Source organism: Thunnus albacares, chromosome 16 (genome assembly GCF_914725855.1).
Source record: "Thunnus albacares chromosome 16, fThuAlb1.1, whole genome shotgun sequence".
NCBI lineage: Eukaryota > Metazoa > Chordata > Actinopteri > Scombriformes > Scombridae > Thunnus > Thunnus albacares.
In genome coordinates, this window is record NC_058121.1 from 7,545,670 (window position 1) to 7,566,921 (window position 21,252).

Consider the following 21,252-nt stretch of genomic DNA (forward strand, 5'->3'; position numbering starts at 1 on the left):
CCCCAACCAATGCAACATTCAGTAAAAACTACAGTACCCAGCATTTTTAGTAAAAATGTTTGCCATTTAAAAAAAAATTAAAGTATATATTGATGACCTGTTTTTTTTTTTAGATTTATGTCTTTAGTGGGTATCAGATAAACTAACGACAATTTTCATTGTCAATTAATCTGTCAATTATTTTCTCAATTAATCATTTGGTCTATGAAATGTCCGAAAATGGTGAAAAATGTCAATCATGGTTCCCCAAAGCTCAAAGTAACATCCTCAAATGTCTTCTTTTGTCATGATCAACAGTCCACAACCCATTACTATCATGGAGGACTAAAGACATCTGAAAATATTCATTTTTGAAAAGCTGGAATCAGAGAATTTGGATATTTTTCCTTTAAAAGCTAATCAAAACAATTAATTGATTAACAAAATAGTTGCTGATTAATGTTCTGTCAATGGACAAATTGACTAATCTTTGAATCTCTAAAACAGACAGAGCCACCGACAAGCTGGGGTAGTTTGTAAAGTATTGAGAGACCAACTAATGAATTGATGATTTTGGTCTTTTAAGTGGATTTCTTGACCAAAACTATAGAGTACTGCCAGCCTTGTTCCCTTGGAGCAGCAGCTCTCAACCTTTTTGCTTGTGACCCCTTAAAAGCTACAGTATGTAAACTTGTGATACCTCATCACAGTGTGCCTGGCAAAGATCTTTTTTAGAGAGGTGAAAATATCCATTATCTCAAAAGAAAATGATAAAAAGAGACACTTTATCTATCTTGTCTCTTTAAATGTCTTGTGAACTCTCTGATTTATTTACCACTGCCTTAAAGGGGACATATCGTGACTTTTGTGATTTTTGTTTCAGCCAGAGGCTGAACTGAGGGGCTGCATTAAGGGTCAGTATAAGATAAATAAGGAGCTTTGTAAACTATAAATCATGCAATAATATTCCAATAGAGGCCCAGAATATAAATACAGACCTGAGAATATGCATCATATGTCCCCTTTAAAGCATCAAATTTCATTCCTTATGTTAGAAACAATTGTTTGACAAAACAATCCAAACTCAAGGTGCACTTACTAGCTTTTCCTAGAGCTTCAATCATATCACACAGTCTTCATCAGCCGATGACTTTTGCTGAAAGCTCTTAAAAAGCCAGTATGTGGACCATGGGTTAGAATTGTTTTGTCAAACACAAAATTACTGAACAATTATTCATTCAATCAGTCCTGTCAGCAACTATGAGATGATGAGATGATTTATGATCAACTGATGACATTTACCACAAACACATTTTATTATTGACTTTAATAAGGACTTTACTGCCCGCTTTATTTAAAGTAAAGCCAGTTACACTTTCTAGAGATCCTGAAAGTAACCACACAGCTCTTTCATTCTTTGAACCGCCAGACATTACCATATCAATATATACACCTTAGGCACATATGTACAGTATGTGAATTCTGGCCATGCAGTACACCACACAGTAATTCAAAAAAACGAGAAGGCCATGTGCTCACTTTCAAACAAATAAGACAGTTTGAAATAAAAACACAGTTGTTATATACCATTGCAATTTATTTATCTATGATTTTTAAATAAGAATTTATAAGTCTTAAAATTCAATTTATCTTCATTCACAGTCGTATTACTGAAATCGCAAAAACAAAAACTCTGAATATGTATATATGTTATCTTTCAGGTAGTGGAATTAGCAGCAGTGGAAATGCACACCGGAGGGTTAGCACAGAAAAGAGTGAAGTAGAAGAGCAAATGAAGAAAAACAGCGTTTGCAGAGTTTTTAAGTTTTCTATCAGTGCAGTATGAAAAAAAAAAAAAAAAATTATTTTTGCTTGGTTTCCAATAGTATATAAGGAATCAAGATGCACTCAGAACATCTGTTAATAAAGAAAACTGTACAATAGACCCAGAAGAAAAAAAAAAAAATGACACTTAAAAATCTTGCTTCCATGGCATAACTGGTGCTTCTTTATGCAGATTAAGGAGGTGTTTACAGTACTACCTCCGCTTGGCAGCTGGCCTGGTGCCCTTGCTGCTGCTGCCTGCCTTGCTGGAGCCCTTAGAGCCAGAGAAGAGTTTGGTCATGAGCTCGGAGACGTCTGGAAGTTCAGGGTTGGGGTTCAGCATGTTCATGGACTGCTCCATTTCCTGTGAAGATGGCAGTAAATACAAAAAGCTGTCATGAACTGAAGGCTAAGGACAGACCGATCATCCTCACCGTTTTTAAAAATCCATCACAAAATGGATTTCACACACATCTCTCACAGTTATGATATGCTCACATATCATGGATTTAATACAAGTATTCCTTTGACTACTGATATATATTAAGTGCCAAATGTTAAATCCTGTATTAAACTGATCAGAATGAATCATCTACAATTCAGAGACATCACATGACACTTCATTTATACCCCACGCTCTTATGGATTTTTTTTTTTTTTACCTTTCTCATCTCTGGGTCATTGGTGTTGACCACCTTGGGCAGCAGAACAATGATCAGCAGGGGCAGAACCATCATCATAACCTGCAGGAGCAACAAAGACAATAAATTAAACAACAGAGCCAGAAGCACAAGACTAATCTTAACAAAAGCATCTGTGTGGTGTGCACTCAGCTACTTATTTATTTTTTTTTTACCATTGGATTCATAAGGAAGTCTGTCCAGCCCCAGGTTTCCCTCTTCATGAAGTAGCTGTGAGGGCCGCTAGCTCTGATTTGGAGAGGATACGGCTGGCGGATTACTTCTGAAGTCTTGATGTAGTTCACAAGACGCGCTCTATAAAATGACACATGGTTACTTAAGCTTAACTTACATTGATGAACGTAGCAGGATGATTCATGTGACATGCCACATTATTTACATATGGTTGCCAACAGTAAGATCTTACCTCATTTTCCCCTTGGATGTGATATCAACACGCACTGGTTCGAATCTAAAAGTCGGGGTAACGATTTCCACAACGTAAGATCCTGAAGGGACGTCATTTACAGCAAAACTGCCATCAGTTCTGGAACAAGAGATTGTAACACAATAAAATTAGTGAAGGTTAAAAAAATATATATTTTACTGCCACACCTGTCTGTACTTATAGAGGCTTAACAAATCAACTTATTGACCTTTGTTAGGGCTGAGATAAGGTCTTGGCTGAGAAAAGAGGTTAGGTTATTTTCATACAGATTTTTTCTTAAAAAGGCAATCTCCATCAACTTCTGTCAAACTGCTACAATGAAATAAAGACCTCATTGTTTTCCCAGAAATCTATAATGCTTTTAACAGCTTACCATATGAAACATGTAGAGCTGCAAGGATTAGTCGATTAATGGATTCACTGCCAACAATTTTTTTTTTTTTTTTTTTAAAGGAAAAAAGTCCAAATTCTCTGATTCCAGCTTCTTAAATGTGAATATTTTCTAGTTTCTTTAGTCTTCTATGATAGTAAACAGAATATCTTTGGGTTGTGGACTGTTGGTTGGGATGGGGATGAGGATTTTGAAAACAGTAACATGGAGATAGCGGAAGGGGAGGAGAATGGCGACTGAAATTGTTGGCCAGTGACAGGCTTATACCCACAGTCTACATCTGGTGAGTCAGACTAGGTTCACTACTGTGCATTATGTAAATTATGTGTGCTACGGATGTGTGCATGAGTGACTGTGTGGACTGAAGGGGTATTTAGTGAGGAGAACAGTTCATAATAATGTTAAATTTGATCTGAATAAATACATCATCCCACATATCATAAGGGCAGTGGTGGAAAGCATCTAAGTACATTTACTCATGTACTGTACTTAAATAAAATTTTGAGGTACTTGTACTCCACTTGAGAATTTCTATTTAACGCTACTTTATACATTTCAGAGGGAAATATTGTACTTTCTACTCCACCACATTTATTTGACAGCTTTAGTTACTTTTCAGATGAAGATTTGACACAATTGATAATATAACAAGCTTTTAAAATACAACACATTGTTAAAGATGAAACCAGTGGTTTCCAACCTTTTTGGCTTTTGACGTCTTACAAAAAGCAGTGTGTAGTCGGGTCACATTTCAGATGTCTATGAGTTGTTAACAGCTCCACCAAATAGTGATTTTTCCCTCTAAACTTCTCACATGGTTTCATTTCAATAAATGTTCAAATGATCCAATATTTCACCAAAAATCAAAGATTAGAGAAAAAGTCCAAAAACTGAAAAACAGATTTGTGTATCGGAACATTGTCTTTTCTTCTTTCCTCTCCCATTAATCATCTCATGACCCCTCAGATTTATATGGTGACCCTTTAGAGGGGCCCAACCCCTAGGTTGGGAACCACTGGACTAAACTAGCTAACTGTATATAAAATAGCTCAAACTAGCTCCACCTCCAGCAGCTACAACAGTAACATGCTGCTCTAACACTGATGCTTCAATATTAATAATCTACCATGTCATATATAATAATATATCAGTCAGAGGGACCAAACCACTACTTTTACTGCAATACTTGAACTACATCAAGCTGATAATACTTATGTTCTTTTACCTATGTAGGATTTTTCATGCAGGACTTTTATCTGTAATGGAGTATTATTAGCTACATTGATATATTGGTATTTTTACTTCTTCCCATTGCAGTAAGAGTAGTATGAAACTGATAAAATGTAAATTCTTGTTTATTTGTTTTGTAGGAAATCTGTGACTTATCTGTTGTTATGACAGCAACAACAGATTGGCTTGTTATGGCTAAGGTTTGTTATGATAACCGGCTCAGCTGACGTTACCTAACGAGCCTTAAAGGAAATTAACGGTTAAATTAAGTGACAGGTCAGTAATAATGAAATAGCGGTGTTGTTATCTCAGTTGGCAGAAGTTAGTTACATCCACGATTGTTAAGCTGTTAATTACTAAAAAGAGTCAGGACCTGCCAGCTGCTAGCAATAGCAGCTCAGGCAAACGTTTAGCTTAGCTGGCTATGCTAATGCTAGTTAGCCCGGGTAAACAGTATAACTGTGGATGTTTCTCACCTCAAAAAGCCCACATATTCTTCTCCTTCCACTAAGACCCGAGCTGAGGAAACCCAGTCTTGTGTTTTCACACCCGGGACTATCGCTCTCCCCTCGATTTTGAAGCGATCTCCGTTGGTCTGTGTGGATACTCCTGCGCCAGGCCCCGTGTCCATGTCGGTGAAACACCGCACCACGACGAGCACAGCCTGCATGAAAACCCACAACAGCGGCAGCTTTTCCCTGTGCAACATGTCGCCTGCCTTTGTTATTTAACTTAAAATCTAGTCTAACTATATGTGCGTCGACATGTATCCAAGAGCAGTTTGGAGAAGCAGCGGAAGACTCAGCTGTCTCAGCGGAGAAATGACGTCACGCCAAAAGACCGAAACTTTATTGTACAAACCGACAATGACACTTCGGTTGTTTTACTTCCTCTTTAAATGAATTTGTCTTTTCTCTTTCAAAACAAAACAAAAACTTTGGCGTTGTTTACAGCATTATAAATACATTTTGAAGCTGTCTGTTAAAGATGCCATACTATAATTTGAATGTAAAGACCCAACATTAATATTATTCTAAATGAACCAGTTGGACATGTTTTCTATTACGAAATCGCCGTTTTGGGATTGTTTGCTTGTTTCCTTCAAAATTTCACGTGTTTGATCAACTAAGATTACATAAAAACAATGTACAATATAATTAAATGCGGCTTTTATTATTATTTTTCTACTGCTTTCCTGTTCTCGTCATTTCCTAAGACTTGTGTGTGCGCCCTCCATTTACACTATTTAGTACTTGTATTAAAATTAATTAATTAATAAAGTTTTGACAAAAAAAAAAAAAAAAAAAATACAGACTACAAACAAGTTAACCCAAAAAACCTGTTTGACCGCCTTGGAAGACTTAGTGAACAAGTTCACTGGGGAATAGCCATTACCTAAATACAGTTATGTTATGTATGTATCATTGACAAAACATTTTAAGTAATAAGTGCCATAATCTAATTTATTTAAACCATTTTAATCTCCCCTTAATAAATTAATTAGGCTTTTCTTTGCTACAATATACTAGCCAACACTGTGACAATAAATCATGTTTACTGTTTACATGTTTCTTTCTATGTATGAACAACACAATAAGAACATAAAAGAATTTAGATTTTTATCAAATTTATTTAAAAGAAGATTAAAAGAATCACTTGTTTTTACATTTTACATTATACAGTCAAATGTCATATAAGGAGGCAAAAATGAAAACAAGAGGAGCTCTAATAACTTAAGACTGCTGCAGATTCAAGTTCCTGATTCCAAAGAACCCAGGATAAAACATCAAAACAGCGGAGCATTCATTACATCCACAAGTGCATTTGCATTCCATGGCAAAGAGTGGTGTAGTGAGAGACAAAGAGCTTGGCACTTCATAGAGCGACGTACATCCAGTCTCATGGAGGTCAGCTATGTGCCCCTTCACAAGACGGTCCACTTCAATGTGAAGCAGTCATTTGCTGTGTTTTTTTGTTTTTGTTTTTTTTTTTTGCAGAAAAGCTCTCCTGGCCCCTTCTTAAGTGTCTCCAGCTTTAACTAAGGAGTCTGAAGTGTCACATTCAGTCCCAGTTAAGAGGTTTGAGTTTGAGGGGCAGAATGAACCAGTCCATTTCTCTGGCATCATTATCAGTTCACAACACAGCCATGATCCGGCAGTAGTGGTCACATCCTCAGAGTGCTACATTGACAACTGTCAGGGCAGCTGTGAGAGATAAGCCTCGATGGCCTGCAACATGAAGGGAACATCGCGTTAGTTTTCTTCACCAGCTAGTGAAACATCCTGCATGCATTAAAATAAATTCAGTTTTACATAAACACAATGAATAAATCACAGTCCCGAGATGTTTCTGCACTTAAATTCAATGTTTTTTTCCATTACACACAGCACAAGACACAGGATTACTCTGTACATACCAACTATAAAAAAGTGTAAATTTTGCTTTCTGCAACTATTATTTGAAACGTTAAATTAGTAAAATTGTTTCCTTTAACAGGTCTCATGAATGGCCCTGAGATCATAATTTTTGTCTCATGGTTTGATGCATGAAACAGGATGTGAAGACGGAAAACAAATGAACCACAACCACAATACAGACTTGCAACCCATGTTACAACTGCTAATGCCATTTAGCTTGCGGAGGTTTTTTTTTTTTAGGATGGGAGTGGTTGGCTGTGTCCTCCCAAAATCAACAAGAGGTCGGAAAAGACAGCAGAAAGCGTGTGCAGTCTGTTAACGCTACTAGACAAAGTGTTCTTTTAGAAACTTTTTCATGGAGGTAATGAATTAACTTTTTTATTTATGAATTAACTGAATTATTGCAGTTGTTTTAATTCTGTTTCTTTTGGATAAGAGAAATTATACATAACATGCATTTTTCATTTCACAAGACCATCAAACAAGTAACTTAGACTTGCATCTAAAGTTGACACTGAGCATCTGAACAAAGAGATTATCATGTTTCCTCTATATTTAAATTTTGATACATGGCAATTAAAATTACATTTTGTCATCAATCATTTGCAACTCTTCTAGACTTCTATAACAATCTACACCAACATCTTTTCAGCTTTACTATCATTATAAAATTCCTAATAACTACTGCAATAATGGCATCTTCTCACCTTTGCCAGTTCTCCCGTAGATCCTGGAACCAAACACAACCTGGCTCCATCCTTCCACAAGTCCTTCAGCCGCTGCTTCATGACTTCAATATTCCTGCAATGCACATACAAGCATTACCATAACAGCATGTGTGCACATGGAACCCCCAACCCACTCTCTCTTCCACCCCTACTCTCCTGATACAAATGAATCACAACTGCCTTCAGGAATGTATATGATGATCTTTTAACAAATATCTTCTAAAGCTGGACTCATAAACTCAAAACCTTTACATTAAATTACTACACCTGACACACATCTTTGAGTTAGGAATGATCTCTCCTTCTTTACTTATCACAATTCTTTATGCAACATCTTTTTATACACATTATGAGATTTAATATTCTAGTCCACATTTATGGCAGACAAAGGTTTTAAAGTGGGTACAATTATGCTAAAAAAACAACAACATTCATCTCCTTTGTTTACAAGCAAGCACAAGTGGGTACAATTACCAGCCACTGCAAACCAGGAGAAACAAAGCTTTTGTGCCATTTTGTAATTTACTATTTAAAAAAAGATTCTTACTACAGCTGTTAGTACACTACATGTCATGAGAAAAGTCAGGTTGCAGTAGTGAAATCAACATGTAAATGTATCTGGCTTGACCCCATGAATACTGACTCTTTAAACATACCAGTCAGGTATGTTTTTATGGTGTAGTTCAGTATTAGTAGAAAGTACAGGAAGCATAAATAACCAAAAAAATGTCATAATATTTCTCAAAATATGTTTTACACCATAAAAACACTATAGTTGTATCAGTAGGTCATTTCCCATCCATAAGAAACACAAACAGAAGGACAGAGTGCATCACAGAATGAGGCTTTAAAAAAGGACAGTTTTTAGTTTTCAATTGTACTGACCAGCAGCATTTCCAGTCAAGTAGATGTTACAGTTAAAAGGGAAGTATCATGCATATTTCCAAGTTTATATTTACACTCTGGGGCTCTACTGGAATATCTTTGCATAATTACAGTTTAAAAAAGAACCAAACAATAGTAGTAGTAATCATTTCTTTTTTTCTCTTTTTACTCGAAATGGAAACTTCTCAAATACATCTGTGCATGTTTGAGCCTGAATCTGATCTGAAATATGTGAGTGGACAACAAAGGCTACCAACAGATGGCCATTTGTGGCCGTGCACAAATGATCTGATGTCATCATGAGGAGGAAGTAAAGGTGACTTTGCAAACTAAACGTTCAGAGCAGGCCGAGGTCCGAGCTTTTCATTTGCAGGGCGCATTTTACATATTTTCACTGGGACTTTGACTATGTTTAACATAGATATCTCACATCGTAACAGTATTTAAATAACAAAAAATCACAAAAAGCATGATATGTCCCCTTTAAGTCATTGTCAGAATTTTGTTTACAAATGTATTTAAATGCAGTGCCCACCTGTCTTCTGAACAACTGTCCCGCAGTCTTTTCTCATTCTTTGAAAGTTCTGGCCACCATTTCCTGATGATGGATTGAACCCAGTGTAAACCCACCATTATGTGTCTAGAAAAAGACAGATTAATCAGACCAGTTAGTAAAACTATTATGTCAAAGATGTCTATGAAGATTCTCTCTATCTACAACTCATAAAGGCAAATGACTTTGCTGTTTTAGTCTTTCAGTGAGGTTTCAGTTCAGTTCATTAGTTGATCAGACTGGCTGAAGTCTCTTGGTTGAGTGAAGATTCAACTTTGAGACTAAAAAACAGCAAATCTACTTGCCTTTGATTTGTCAGTATTTGGCAGATACTCAGTGACACTTACTCTTCATATTTACTGGCAAGAATCACTTTCACTTGGGGCATGAGGTCAACGCAGCATCCAAGTGATAAACATGGTGCTTCAGTTTGGAGACTGAGACAGACAAAGAAAAAAGAAAGAAAGCTTGTTATTAGTAATATGGGCTGACAGAGAAATGCAGATAGCAAAGTGAGTTCAAATAGTTGAGTACAGCCTCACACTTGCTGTGATTGTTGTTAGATACCGACCTTCAAAAACATTAAAACAAGCTGTTTAAGAGTTACAGAAATGTAATGCTTCCTGTAAATCATACCCTGACTAACACCTGTGTATGTATAACAATTTAGTCTGTTCCTCAAATTCAAAGTCTTTTTTTTGCTTTTTATATATCACATAATGTCTAAATACTTTAAGGTGGACATAAAAAAGAAGAAAGAGGCAATAAAGGACACTGGGATTTTCCTCTTTGGTAAATTGTGTTGCATTTCATATGGCCTACATTTACATGAAAGCAGTGCCACAAAACATAATTTAGATTACACTACATTATTTAATTGAATATAGATCTGCAGTATTGTGCAGTCAAACCATTACGGTTGAAGCTAAACCATTCAAAAGGGAGAAATCATGTAACGCCCAGGTGAGACTTACTTGTTTGTTAAGACAGGTAAGCAGTCAAGCAGCACCCCTGTGTCTTGAATTCTGGGAAACCAAAAACATGATGAGGTATTATCCTGTGCTCAAAGAGTGGACAAAATTCACCATAAGGAAGTGTAAGTGGTCGGTGTTTTACCTTATTAGATAGGCCACTAATTCACTGGCATTTCTTCGCCATAGTGTTTGGGCTACTTTTAGTCGAAGATTCCTTCCAAAAAGGACGTGAGTCATAGCTTCATGGTCCTTTGATAGCTACACAAAAAGACAAAGAGGGAATTCAGTGTCAGCAACAGTGCGGCAAATTTTATCAAAACCATGAAAGAATCAAAAGCTTTGACATTACACAGAGAAGGAGAATTAAGGTGCACTTTTTTTTTTTTTTTTTTTAAATATACCCTACAGCTCTGCTCTGTCTCTTACTTCAGTAAAGTCGCTGTACTTGGAGCTGGCCCCTGCCATCTTGGAGGCCTCTGCAGAGTTCACAGGGAGCCCGCAGTTGTCATTGTAGTGAATGCCCCGCACATCATCGGAGCACGTCAGCTCATTTTCTTTGTTGGCCATGCCGGGGTCACGGGCACGGCCTACATCTGATGTTTTGCGGTGCAGCTTCAAGCCCACCTCCACCAATGGGAAACCCTTCCTCTTGCAAGATGACAATCGCTTCGCTTTGCCTGGACTGTGCACTTGAAATCTGTGAGGAGGAAAAGTCGACATAGTCCAAACGCAAAGCTGAGTTAGCTTGGCAAACCATTAAATTCAAAGCCGCTGACATGGTGATAATGGTTATGGAAAGGTGCCTTAAATGGTCCAGTGACTGAAAGAGATTATCTGTGGGACACAGACAGTGAGTGAGTGATCATGATTAGATGAATCCCACAGATGTGGATCAGACACTCACCTTTCTTTATCTAATTCTTCCTTATTTATAATATCCACCTAAAACAAAAGGATAGGGGATGAGGCCACCACTACATGCTCTACTACTACAACAGCACTGCACTGTCACTTCACAGTCATCAGGATTTAAGAGACAAACTGGACAACTGTTTACACAATAAGCCATGATATTTGTTCTCCGTACCTGCTTCATGTTCTTTTCAGCAGAAAGATGCAGGCAAGATCGCAGAAGGCCATTGGTTTTATTCTGGTTGACCTTACAGGCTTCCCATTGCTTACCAGCTGCCATAATAAAGGACACTGTTGGACAAACAATTGTGGGGGGAAAAGTTGGTAAGTTAGTAATCTCATAGCTCAGCTTTCAGCAAGGACAATTAGTCAGAATTACTTTTCGTGGCCTAATAACGTCTTGCTATGTAGCTACAGAGCACAACCTGCAGTGTGATTCTCAAAGACTGAACAATCAAATGAGATAAATATGTTGTTTTTCTTAGTGTCAAAGGCGTTGGCTGCTGCGATACAAGCATTAACGTTAGCTAGCTGAGCTGCAACATAATGCCATAACTGTCACTATCTGCTGATTTAAGTTGCGTTAGCATGTTTTCTAACATGCTACCAATAAGGCAACAGATGGTTGGAGTACAACACTGCATTTTGTTACGTCCTTCAGCTAAGTGAGCTAGCTCATTTTGCGAGCTAACTTAAAAGCCACGGTTAGCCATCTGTAGCTGTTAGCTTACAGCTCGACTATCACGTATACACGGAGACGTAGACATTGACCAGCTGGGCCGCTAGTGCGAGCTAACAGGCTAGCTAGCCTTATAACTCAAGGAACATATGGCTTGATAAATGGTGCTTCAGAAATCATTTTAACGATTTAAGCAATAAGTTAAATACTAACCGATCCATTCTGTCAGACGTCTTGAAGTCTCCCCGGGTGTGTAAAATCCCAAATGTGAAAAACTGGTTGAACTCAATAACAACTACTGTCTGCAGGTTTGCTAGCGTCTCTGAGTTTTGACCATTCAAATGAATACACCGCCGGTGTGTGGGGATTGTGGGATTGATTTTGGCAAAGAAAACCGGAGTTTTGGCGACGACTGCTGGACATTAAGTCACATAAGACACACATTAGTGCACTGTGGCGCCACCCAGTGTGCTGTAGTGTGTAACGCAGGTGTGCTGCGACTTTAGCTATTGAGTTAAAGGAAAGGTTCACAATTTTTCAAGTGTGTCTTAAAACAACAGTCAGGTGCCCATATGACCTATGTCGTGTCTTGGTTAAAAGTCTAGAGGCTGCATTTTTGACCAAATGGAGCTGAGACACAGAAGAGCAACCCAGGGTGGTGAACAGTGCAAGGCAATAATCAAGACAGGAGGACACAAAAACATTGATGATTTTTGCCAGATCTTGATTTTGAAAATGTTTCTTAGTTGAAAGAAACAGGATTGGACCACTTTCTTTACATGCAGCTCAAAGTCCATGTGTTTGTCAAAGAAGACTTTGAGGCTCGCCTAACATTTGCTGCTGAAGGACCAACACACTGCTGTATTTATCAGAAATGCTCTCAGAGCCAGTTCATCTAATGGCGAGTATGAATAGGAGGGATAATTATGACAAGAAAAACCTGTTTCAATGTTCATATGGGCACCTGACTGTTGTGTTAAGACAGACTTTAAAAATTGTGAACCCATCCTTTAACTATTGAGTTACAGTAACAACCCAGTCGCCCACCCTGTGCTGTGTGTATTCATTAGTATTTTAATGTGTGAAAGCTGCCAGCCTTAACAAGAAACAAAGACACCATGTGAAAGAGAAGAAGAGAAGACAGTGTGACAAAGAGTGACACTGAGATGTTTATATACGCTGGATCCTGCTGTCAGTGTCCAAAGCAATTATTCATTCCTTTCAAATGGCCTTGTGTAACAGTGGATATCTGCAATTGCTGTTTGTTTGGTTTGACATGATAAATGAATGATGTGATTTTTTCATTGTGTCATGCACAACTAAGTCCAGCTTCCATGGCCTTACGTAATATCATAAATGAATACAAACCAGGTGCAGAATCAGTGCATATGTTTTCAAATGACACCACAAAGAGTCCAAAACTAAAGACCCAAGTTTCGCTATTGAAGAAATCAAAATTAAGATGAATTAAATAGACTATCTGCTTTATTTTTCACATGTTTAAAGTTAAAAAATATTCAAAGTCAGCAGACCTAAAGACAAACCAAAAAACCCCCAAATAGTCCCACTTTTGATCATCTGTACATCAACAATCGATAAACTACTGATCTGAACTGAGCCATTTCATGAAAAACTGACACTCTTAAGTCATCATAGTACGTACAATACAGAAGAAAATAGGACTTACTTTTCACTTCTCCCAATCACACAAATAATTTTCCTTCTGAATTGTTTTGAATCTGCCAGCCTTATTAGCCAGAGGAAGAATACCAGTTCTTAACTGGGAAATTAAAGATTTTTGGTTTCTAAATAAGCAAGATGTAACATATAATTCAGAGCAATATTTTTTGTTTGATCTGAATCCACAGTGACCCATTGGACAAAAGTTGTCAAGTTTGTAAATCAATCAAAATGATGCAACCAGCCATCTTGCTTTTCCTCTCTGAAAACCTTTGAGAAGAGGCGGCTGCTGTCAAAACAATTAAAAACTATACTTTTGTACACCTGAATGTGAGAAAGTGAAAAACTCCTGCACGCTGTCTCGTTTTCTGATGACACCTGATGAAGGTTGTTAAAACCAAAATGTTGCATGAAATGAATATGAAATAAAACACCAGTAAGTGAGACAACGTGAATTTCTGCCTTTGACAGGACTTTTCCATACAGATCATCTACTTTTTTGTGTTTCACAGTCAAATAATCCGATCCCGAAGCAATGTTCCCTAGAATAGGAAACAGGAGCAAACAAGTTACACAACTGAATTAACATGCAGCCGAAAAAACAGAATGTTTTCTTGTTTTAGCCCCTTGCATCTCCGATGTGGTCTGTTTTTTAAAAAACCTTTTCTTCAGTTCTTGCTTTCCTTGCAACAGAAACAAAGTCACAGAAGAGACATGCAGTTCACCTCTCGAGTCCACTGGTCATTTTATCATCTAAAAAAAAGTAGGGATCTTTGGCATATTTTGCAGTTAATTGTGGTAGAGTTCAGTATTTAAACACCTGAAGAGTGTCAGGATTGCTTATTAGGTTAAACCTGTTTTAACAGGGTATGACAATACTTTCCCTATGAGTCAGGTATGGTTTCGCTACAGAATAATTGTGCATGACAGCATGCAACAAAAAGCTGACATGTACAGTACATGTTATTGAAAAAGGAAATAACCAAATGAATAAAATCCATTTTGCTTTCAATTGAGTTTGCTTTTTGAATGTGAATTTATTTTTGTTTCGCTTGGAACTGAATAATTCATGAATTGACCTCTAAGTCACTGAGTTTTACAGTCATCAAATTCTCTTCACCGCAGGGCCTTGAGCAGTGTATAAATTATGGACGGATATTGGCAGTTTAGGCCTTATGAATTTGTTTGAGCACAAACAAAAAAATAGTTTTCTGTCAGCAGTATTTTGCTTTGGAAATATATGTGACACACCTGCTCAAAGACAATCTCACTCAACCACAAACAGAGTGAGAAAATGGATTTCTGCAAATGTAAATCTGCTACAATTTGTACACTGAAGCATGAGCATGTGGTACATACAGCACATAAATACCACAGCAGGAAAGATTTTTCTTAATCTGATGAAGGTTTTGGAACCAGTCCTCATGGTCACACATTTTGTGTAAGGTGATAAATGGAAAAAATGGAAAAAAAAAAACAAAAAAACAAAGACTTGATGAAGATCCGTAGTATTTGAATATTACATTAAAATGGTGGAAGTCTACTGTGAAAGCTCTTTCTTTCTTTGCATGACCATCATCAAAAAACTACCTTTACTACAAGCCATTTTATCTTATATGATATATTATATGAAGGTCTTTATTGAGTGAATGTTGTCTGTCACCACAGAAGGCAGTTGTGCACTCTTGATCCTGCACTTCCTTTTCACAACATCATTCATTTCACAAGTGTAAGTGAGTGATTCTGGCTGCTCTGTTATGTTATGAAGGAGGAAAATTTCCTGGCACATTTTAGATACCCTTAGCGGGCAATGTAAATGCCAAAAAATACAAAGCAATTCTGAGTGATTGCCTTCATCACCTGAAGCATTTCTATCCTGTCGGAGGTGGAATCTTCTCAGTATGGTCATTGATAGGGATGAAAATGTAAACAGTGGCCATGGAAACACCATGTTCCACAATTACAAGCAAAACACTCCATGCCAAGTCACATTGAGGTAGATCATAGTGGTCCAACACCCTTAATGTTGCTGTTTCCTTTATTTTGGAAGTTAACTGTAATTACCTTGTACAAAATCATGGCTGACTCTTTCCCCAGACAGCCACAGAAATGAAAATGCCCGGTGGCTGTTTCTGTTTTAGCAAATCCAAGAATCAGAGTGCAGCTGTACGTACCAACCCAAACATACCAATTCTTGGAGATACAAATGAAAATAAACCAAAGTATGAGAAATTCAAACTGTGCTGTCGGTATGTATGAACAACATCCAAACAAAATTCTTCCAGTCAGTTTGATGGAAGTATAATTAGATTTTGGTAAATCTTGGTAAATGTTGTTGTGCAGCAGTAGTCTAAAGAATTTAAATCACATTTTAGCCACCATCATATGATGTGGCTTGACAAAACAACACTGCTGTAACATTCAACAAAATCCAGAAAGAAGAATTCTTAAAGAATAAGTCTGGAATCAGAGGCAGTGGTGGAATACTACTAAGTTTATTAAGTGAGTAAGTACATTTGAAGTACTTCTACTCCACTTTTTTCAGAGGGAAATATTGCAGGCTACTTTTTACTCCACTACATTTATTTGTCACTTATGGTTATTAGTTACTTTTCAGATCAAGATTTTACATAAGATAATATATTTAAATAATCTAACTGTTGTTTCAACTGTCTGCTCTTCTCTTTTTAAAATGTGTTATGCACTTTGAGCTACATTAGTGTGTGACTGGTGCTATATAGATAAATATATTATTATGATGACTATTATCATTATAAAACATAAGATACACTTGTAATTAATATGATGCAGTACAGTATTTCTAGTAATCTACCCAAAGTGTCTAAAATTGGCTCCATGTTGATGAACTACAACAGAAAAATGATCTTTCATGTGTTTGTTGGTAATAAAAACAAACAATACAATATACTATAATAATATAACACCCTTAAAGAAGCCAGTCTGCAGAATGAGTACTTTTGATATTTTAAATACATTTTTCTGGTAATACTTCCATACTTTTACTTAAATATTTGGAATTCAGCACTTTTACTTGTAATGGAGTATTTTTAGTCTACAGTATTTCTACTTTTACTTATGTAAAGGATCTGAATACCTCTTTCACCAGAGGCTAACATTTGATGTGGCTGTGCGTATATTTCAGAATTCAAACTGTCGTAGCAAAAATAGTTTTGATGTTGTTATACAGACCAGGTTTACTCCACAGCAGTCAAGGTAAAATACAGATGAATAAGAATGAGAGCCATGCTAGCAGCTCTGTGAAGCTTGTATTTTACGTTAAACACTAACTTTAGCATGCTAACATGTCAATGTTTAAAGATCTGGTATTATGCCTTTTTTGACCAATTTTTATAAATACTGAGTCTACTTTAAACATATCTGTGACATTTTATTCACCAAAAGTTGTTTAGATTTCTCTAAATCCAGATTTCCTTACAGCCCAGATCCCCCTCTGTCCTCTAACAGGCTGCTTTGGAAGCTATTTACATAAAATCAGCAATATTAACACTAGAACTGCCATGGGGTAAAATTTACCCATGACGGTTTTTCAATTGTATGTTACTATGTTTTAAAAAATATGCATGTCCCCCAGTCTTTGACTTTTCCAAAATTAATGTTGTGCAGTGTCCCCTATTGTTAAAAATAGTGAAGATGAATCACAGGCATTTATACCTATAACTGTCACCAGGTAAAATTTACCTGTAGATGAAATGCATTTATTTCCGTGCGATTTATGTTCACACATTCAAAGTTGCTAGGCAGCAGCATTTGTTGGAGTGTGTGATCTTACAACTATGTCAAGTCATAATTAAATTATAAAAAGAGCAGAGGAGAATGACCTGCGAGAAAACCTTCGCCAAGTGCCTGAAATGCAGGGAAACTGTCTGTGGAAAATGCACAGGTAAGGTGCTGGATGTCTGCTCAGAGTGTATTTTAGGGACACATATAATCACATGTTCAAAGAAAGATGATTTAGCCTACTCTCAAATGTTCATTGTGTGTAAAACTCATTTTTAGTTGTAAATTGATTTTTCTTTATTTTTGTTTTGCCATGTGACCGTTTATTGTTTAAAGGCTATTTGACCTAATTTGCCCGTTGCCTTACTCTGTTTTCATGAATGGAACACCTAAAAGAAATATACTGTATATTTGTGCTATGATGTTATAAATTTAAAAAGCTTTAATGGTTACCTCAAGTTTCTTGGTGATGTTCTCTTATTCACACATTGTTGAAATGACTAAATTAATAATTGATTAGGTGAAATTGTGTGCTTGACTTTGTCATGTTGATTTTGCTGCAACATTAAATCACCCATAAGTGTGGTGGTTGTTTATTATAAGTATGGCTCATTATTGTCCATTTGCGGTATTTAATTCAATTCAATTCAATTTTATTTATATAGCACCAAATCACAAGAGAAATGATCTCAGGGCACTTTTCACAGCTCATGCTGAAGCTTCCTGCATATTTGATTTGACTTTCTGGTGTGAGGTAGTAACAGGCTCCACCTCAACACTGCTTGCTCTTGAGCCATGAATTTCAAAATTTCAAATAACTTAAAAAGACAGAGGAGATAGAACTGAGTAATTTTACAGCACAGGAGGACCCACCATCACCCTAATCCATCCCAATGATATTTTTTTTGTTTTCCACAATACCAGCCCTTTAACAGGTATAATATTTACCATGTTCACCTTAGTTTGGTCTGCTAGCATGCTAACATTTACTAGTCAGACGTACATTTGATTATAACCTAAATTGTTGGTCAAATTACATTTTTGGCCTGATGGTGGCACTACAAAAAAAGTCAGGGGATCATAAAAGTAGATTTTATTCTGAGGTGGACATGAATGTCTGAACCAGATTTCAAGGCAATCCATCTGATAGTTGTTGAGATATTTCAGTCTGGACCAAAGTGGTGGACGATATAGCATAACAAAAAAAAATAGAAATTTGACACCCTTAAGATATGCAGAACAAAACAAAATGTGTTGTTTCGACAAAGTTTAAAGATCCCCTCCAGAATATTAAAACATACAAAAATACTGTTAACAATAATGCATGTCTGATATGGTTTTCCAGAAAAAAGTATAATTACCATGTTAAAATCCTTAAGATGGCATCTACTCCTTCTCCCTCATTAAAATTCCACAATCTATGAATATGTAACTATTTCATGTCAGAAGTTTAACTGCTGGACACAAGATGTCTCCAACTTCACTGTAAAGTCCATTCTCAGTGTTTGTGCACTGGAGGTTTCAATTTCCCCATCACACTTATGTAAATAGAATATTGGATCACGATTGGCTTCCAAACTAGTTGTGATGTCACATGCTTACAGGCCCACCTCTTCAAATCAGATTATCAATGAGCACAGAGAGAGAAGAATGTGAAAACAGCCTTCTGATGTCAAACTCTGCAGATACATCATTCTGTACAATGCAGCTCAAACATCAAACTGTAAGAACAAGAAGAAAAACACATTTTTGAGTGGAGGGGGACTTTAAGCAATGTATTTGCTTAAAAAACAGAGAATGTCACAGTGTTTCTTATTTGTATTGAGCTTTATTGTGCTTGTCTTGACATTTTCTGTGAGCATGTACAGTACCTAACCATTATAGCGAATAAGTTAGTAAAGTGACCCAAACTTTACTTAAAAACAATTGACTGAGCAGTTAAAAGTGTTAGTAAATGTTCACTTTTAAAAGCCCTGGGTGCTGGGTGTAGAGATGGGGTTGAGAAATGTGAGAAAATGTTATAGTTATAGTTAGAAACAAGGGCTACTTTCTTGAATTATATTACATGTACAGGTGTTCATAATATTGTTTCCACCCCTTGTTTACCTCACAGTGGTGGTTTTGTAACATATAGCAGCAAGGTCTGCTTAAACACATGTTAGCTGTCACAGAGTCCATCATTTTGCTTTGATACAAATGAGCATACAGATGTTTTATCTTAACATTGAGGCAGATTAAGTCATTGTAACTAAGTAATGCAATTTCAATTTAACCCTCAGCAAGTTAAATTAAGCATTCCTTCTGTATTTCTGAGAATAAAAATAAAGGGTCCTACATCCATAAACCACATGTAAATTCTCAAATGCACATTCACAGCATTGGTCATACTTCATAACCCACTTAAAATGGAATGTCTATACTTTATATCTTCCCATGTTCTAAATAATGATATGACAATAAATATTGAACTGCAGCCACAATCCATAGTGTCAGAAGGACAAAGCTGATATGAGACTTTTAAGTGACTCAGCATACAGTGGGTTTTTTTTGTTTGTTTGTTTTTGATTTCAATTTTACAGCATATTGTGTGTTTGATAAGTTGAAATTTACTATATAAGCTCACAAAAGGAATCTGAGCAGACACAATCTCACCTTGGCCTTTTCGTAAACATCCATTTTTCTAAAACATAGTCCGCTAACTCTGACTCTCCCGGACAAAAGCAGCCACCCACAAAGTCAGTAAGAGTATTATGAGATTTACATTAGCAGGGAAGGATTTACAGTATACGACAAGGTTTCATCCAGATAAAAAACAGAGTGCTTGTTAGCATCTGTGAGTGTTGTGAGTGTTAAAAATTTAAGCCCTAATTTCTATGAGGTGCAGGAAAATTCCCTTCATAATAACTAAACGCTAAGACTTTCATAGTATGACGTGCTCATTGCTACAATGCAGCATGACTTGTAAGCATGAATTGACAATTTTCAAAGCTAAGTTTTTTCGGTTGTTTTCGGTGACACATCAATGAACCTGTGTTATTCAGTCAGTTTTGCTACAAGCTTATTCTCATATATCCAGCAGCTGGCGTATCCCACCGTACATGTTTAACTTATCTCGGTAGCAAAAGGGCTACCTAACCAATCACACCAATTAGAGAAAAAAAATAGTGTCAGTTGCTAGAGCTGGTACTACGCATTTCATGGTTGATGAAGTCCAGTGCCAGTGCTGTGTCCTTGAAAGAATGTTCCTCCCTCCCATGTAGTGTAGCTGGGAACTGCAGGCCAAATTTGGCCCCATCAATGGATTTCAGTCACTTCTTCATGTCCCCAAACACTGGCCTCTTCCTTATCACAGCAACAGTATAATCAGGGCAGATGTGGAGGTTCTTCCCTCTATATATTAGGGAGCTCTGATTGGACTTGTGTAGTATCTCATCCCTCTTATGAGTATAGTGCACCTGCATAATGAACACACGTGGGGGCTCTTCAGGTTTCGGATTTGCTCGTGGAGATCTATGGGCTCTGTCCAGGAGGGGGGCTTCATTTAGGTTTGGGACCTCTTTCAGAGGTTGAAAGACAAACTGTATGGGCTGTCCGCTCTCTGTCCCTTCCTCAACCCCAGTCAGTCGCAAATTATCCCCCCTGGAGCAACCCTCAAGGTCCTCACGTTTGGCCTGCAGGTCCCTCACCCCACCTTGAAGTTGGCCTATGGTGGTGAGGAGCTGGTTGACACAGTCGCCAGTGAAATCAGCAGCTTTCTCTTGCTCCTTCAGTCGGGTATCATGTGAAGTTAGCAAGGCCTGCAGGCTTGTGACCGATGTTGTTAACTCACTTCTCACAGAGTCGATGTCCAGTTTAATATCAGCCTGTAGGTCCCAAATTGCTGCCCCAATTTTTGCATAAATATTGTCCTGGAATGAGTCAAGAGGCTGGGAAAGCATCTTCTAAGTTAGCATCTTGTCACTATCTGAGGCCTCGGGCTCGTCTGGGCTCTTGGTCACTGCTGCTGATGCTGTGCCTGAGGAGGCAGCATGTCATTTCACCGATTGGTGTCTAGTACTTGAAGCCGCCTTTACAGTCTTGAAGCAGTCCCACCTTGCTATATGATGTTTACGA

General features: G+C 37.2%; 2 protein-coding genes across 2 annotated transcripts; both read right to left on the bottom strand.

Annotated features, from left to right (window-relative positions):
• Window positions 1-1,271: 1,271 nt before the first annotated feature.
• Window positions 1,272-5,438, bottom strand: emc7b (ER membrane protein complex subunit 7b). Its single transcript, XM_044329831.1, has 5 exons — window positions 5,029-5,438; window positions 2,911-3,030; window positions 2,660-2,798; window positions 2,466-2,546; window positions 1,272-2,167 (listed from the first exon to the last, which is right to left on the bottom strand). Exons 1-5 carry the CDS (start codon window positions 5,259-5,261, stop codon window positions 2,018-2,020), a joined length of 723 nt encoding a protein of 240 aa, XP_044185766.1. The 5' UTR covers window positions 5,262-5,438; the 3' UTR covers window positions 1,272-2,017.
• A 724-nt stretch (window positions 5,439-6,162) lies between these two features.
• Window positions 6,163-12,093, bottom strand: katnbl1 (katanin p80 subunit B-like 1). Its single transcript, XM_044329895.1, has 10 exons — window positions 11,914-12,093; window positions 11,197-11,312; window positions 11,014-11,051; window positions 10,536-10,806; window positions 10,252-10,367; window positions 10,110-10,160; window positions 9,483-9,572; window positions 9,118-9,222; window positions 7,677-7,770; window positions 6,163-6,780 (listed from the first exon to the last, which is right to left on the bottom strand). The coding sequence occupies exons 2-10, from the start codon at window positions 11,299-11,301 to the stop codon at window positions 6,748-6,750; spliced, it is 903 nt and encodes a 300-aa protein (XP_044185830.1). The 5' UTR covers window positions 11,302-11,312; window positions 11,914-12,093; the 3' UTR covers window positions 6,163-6,747.
• Between the last annotated feature and the right edge of the window lie 9,159 nt (window positions 12,094-21,252).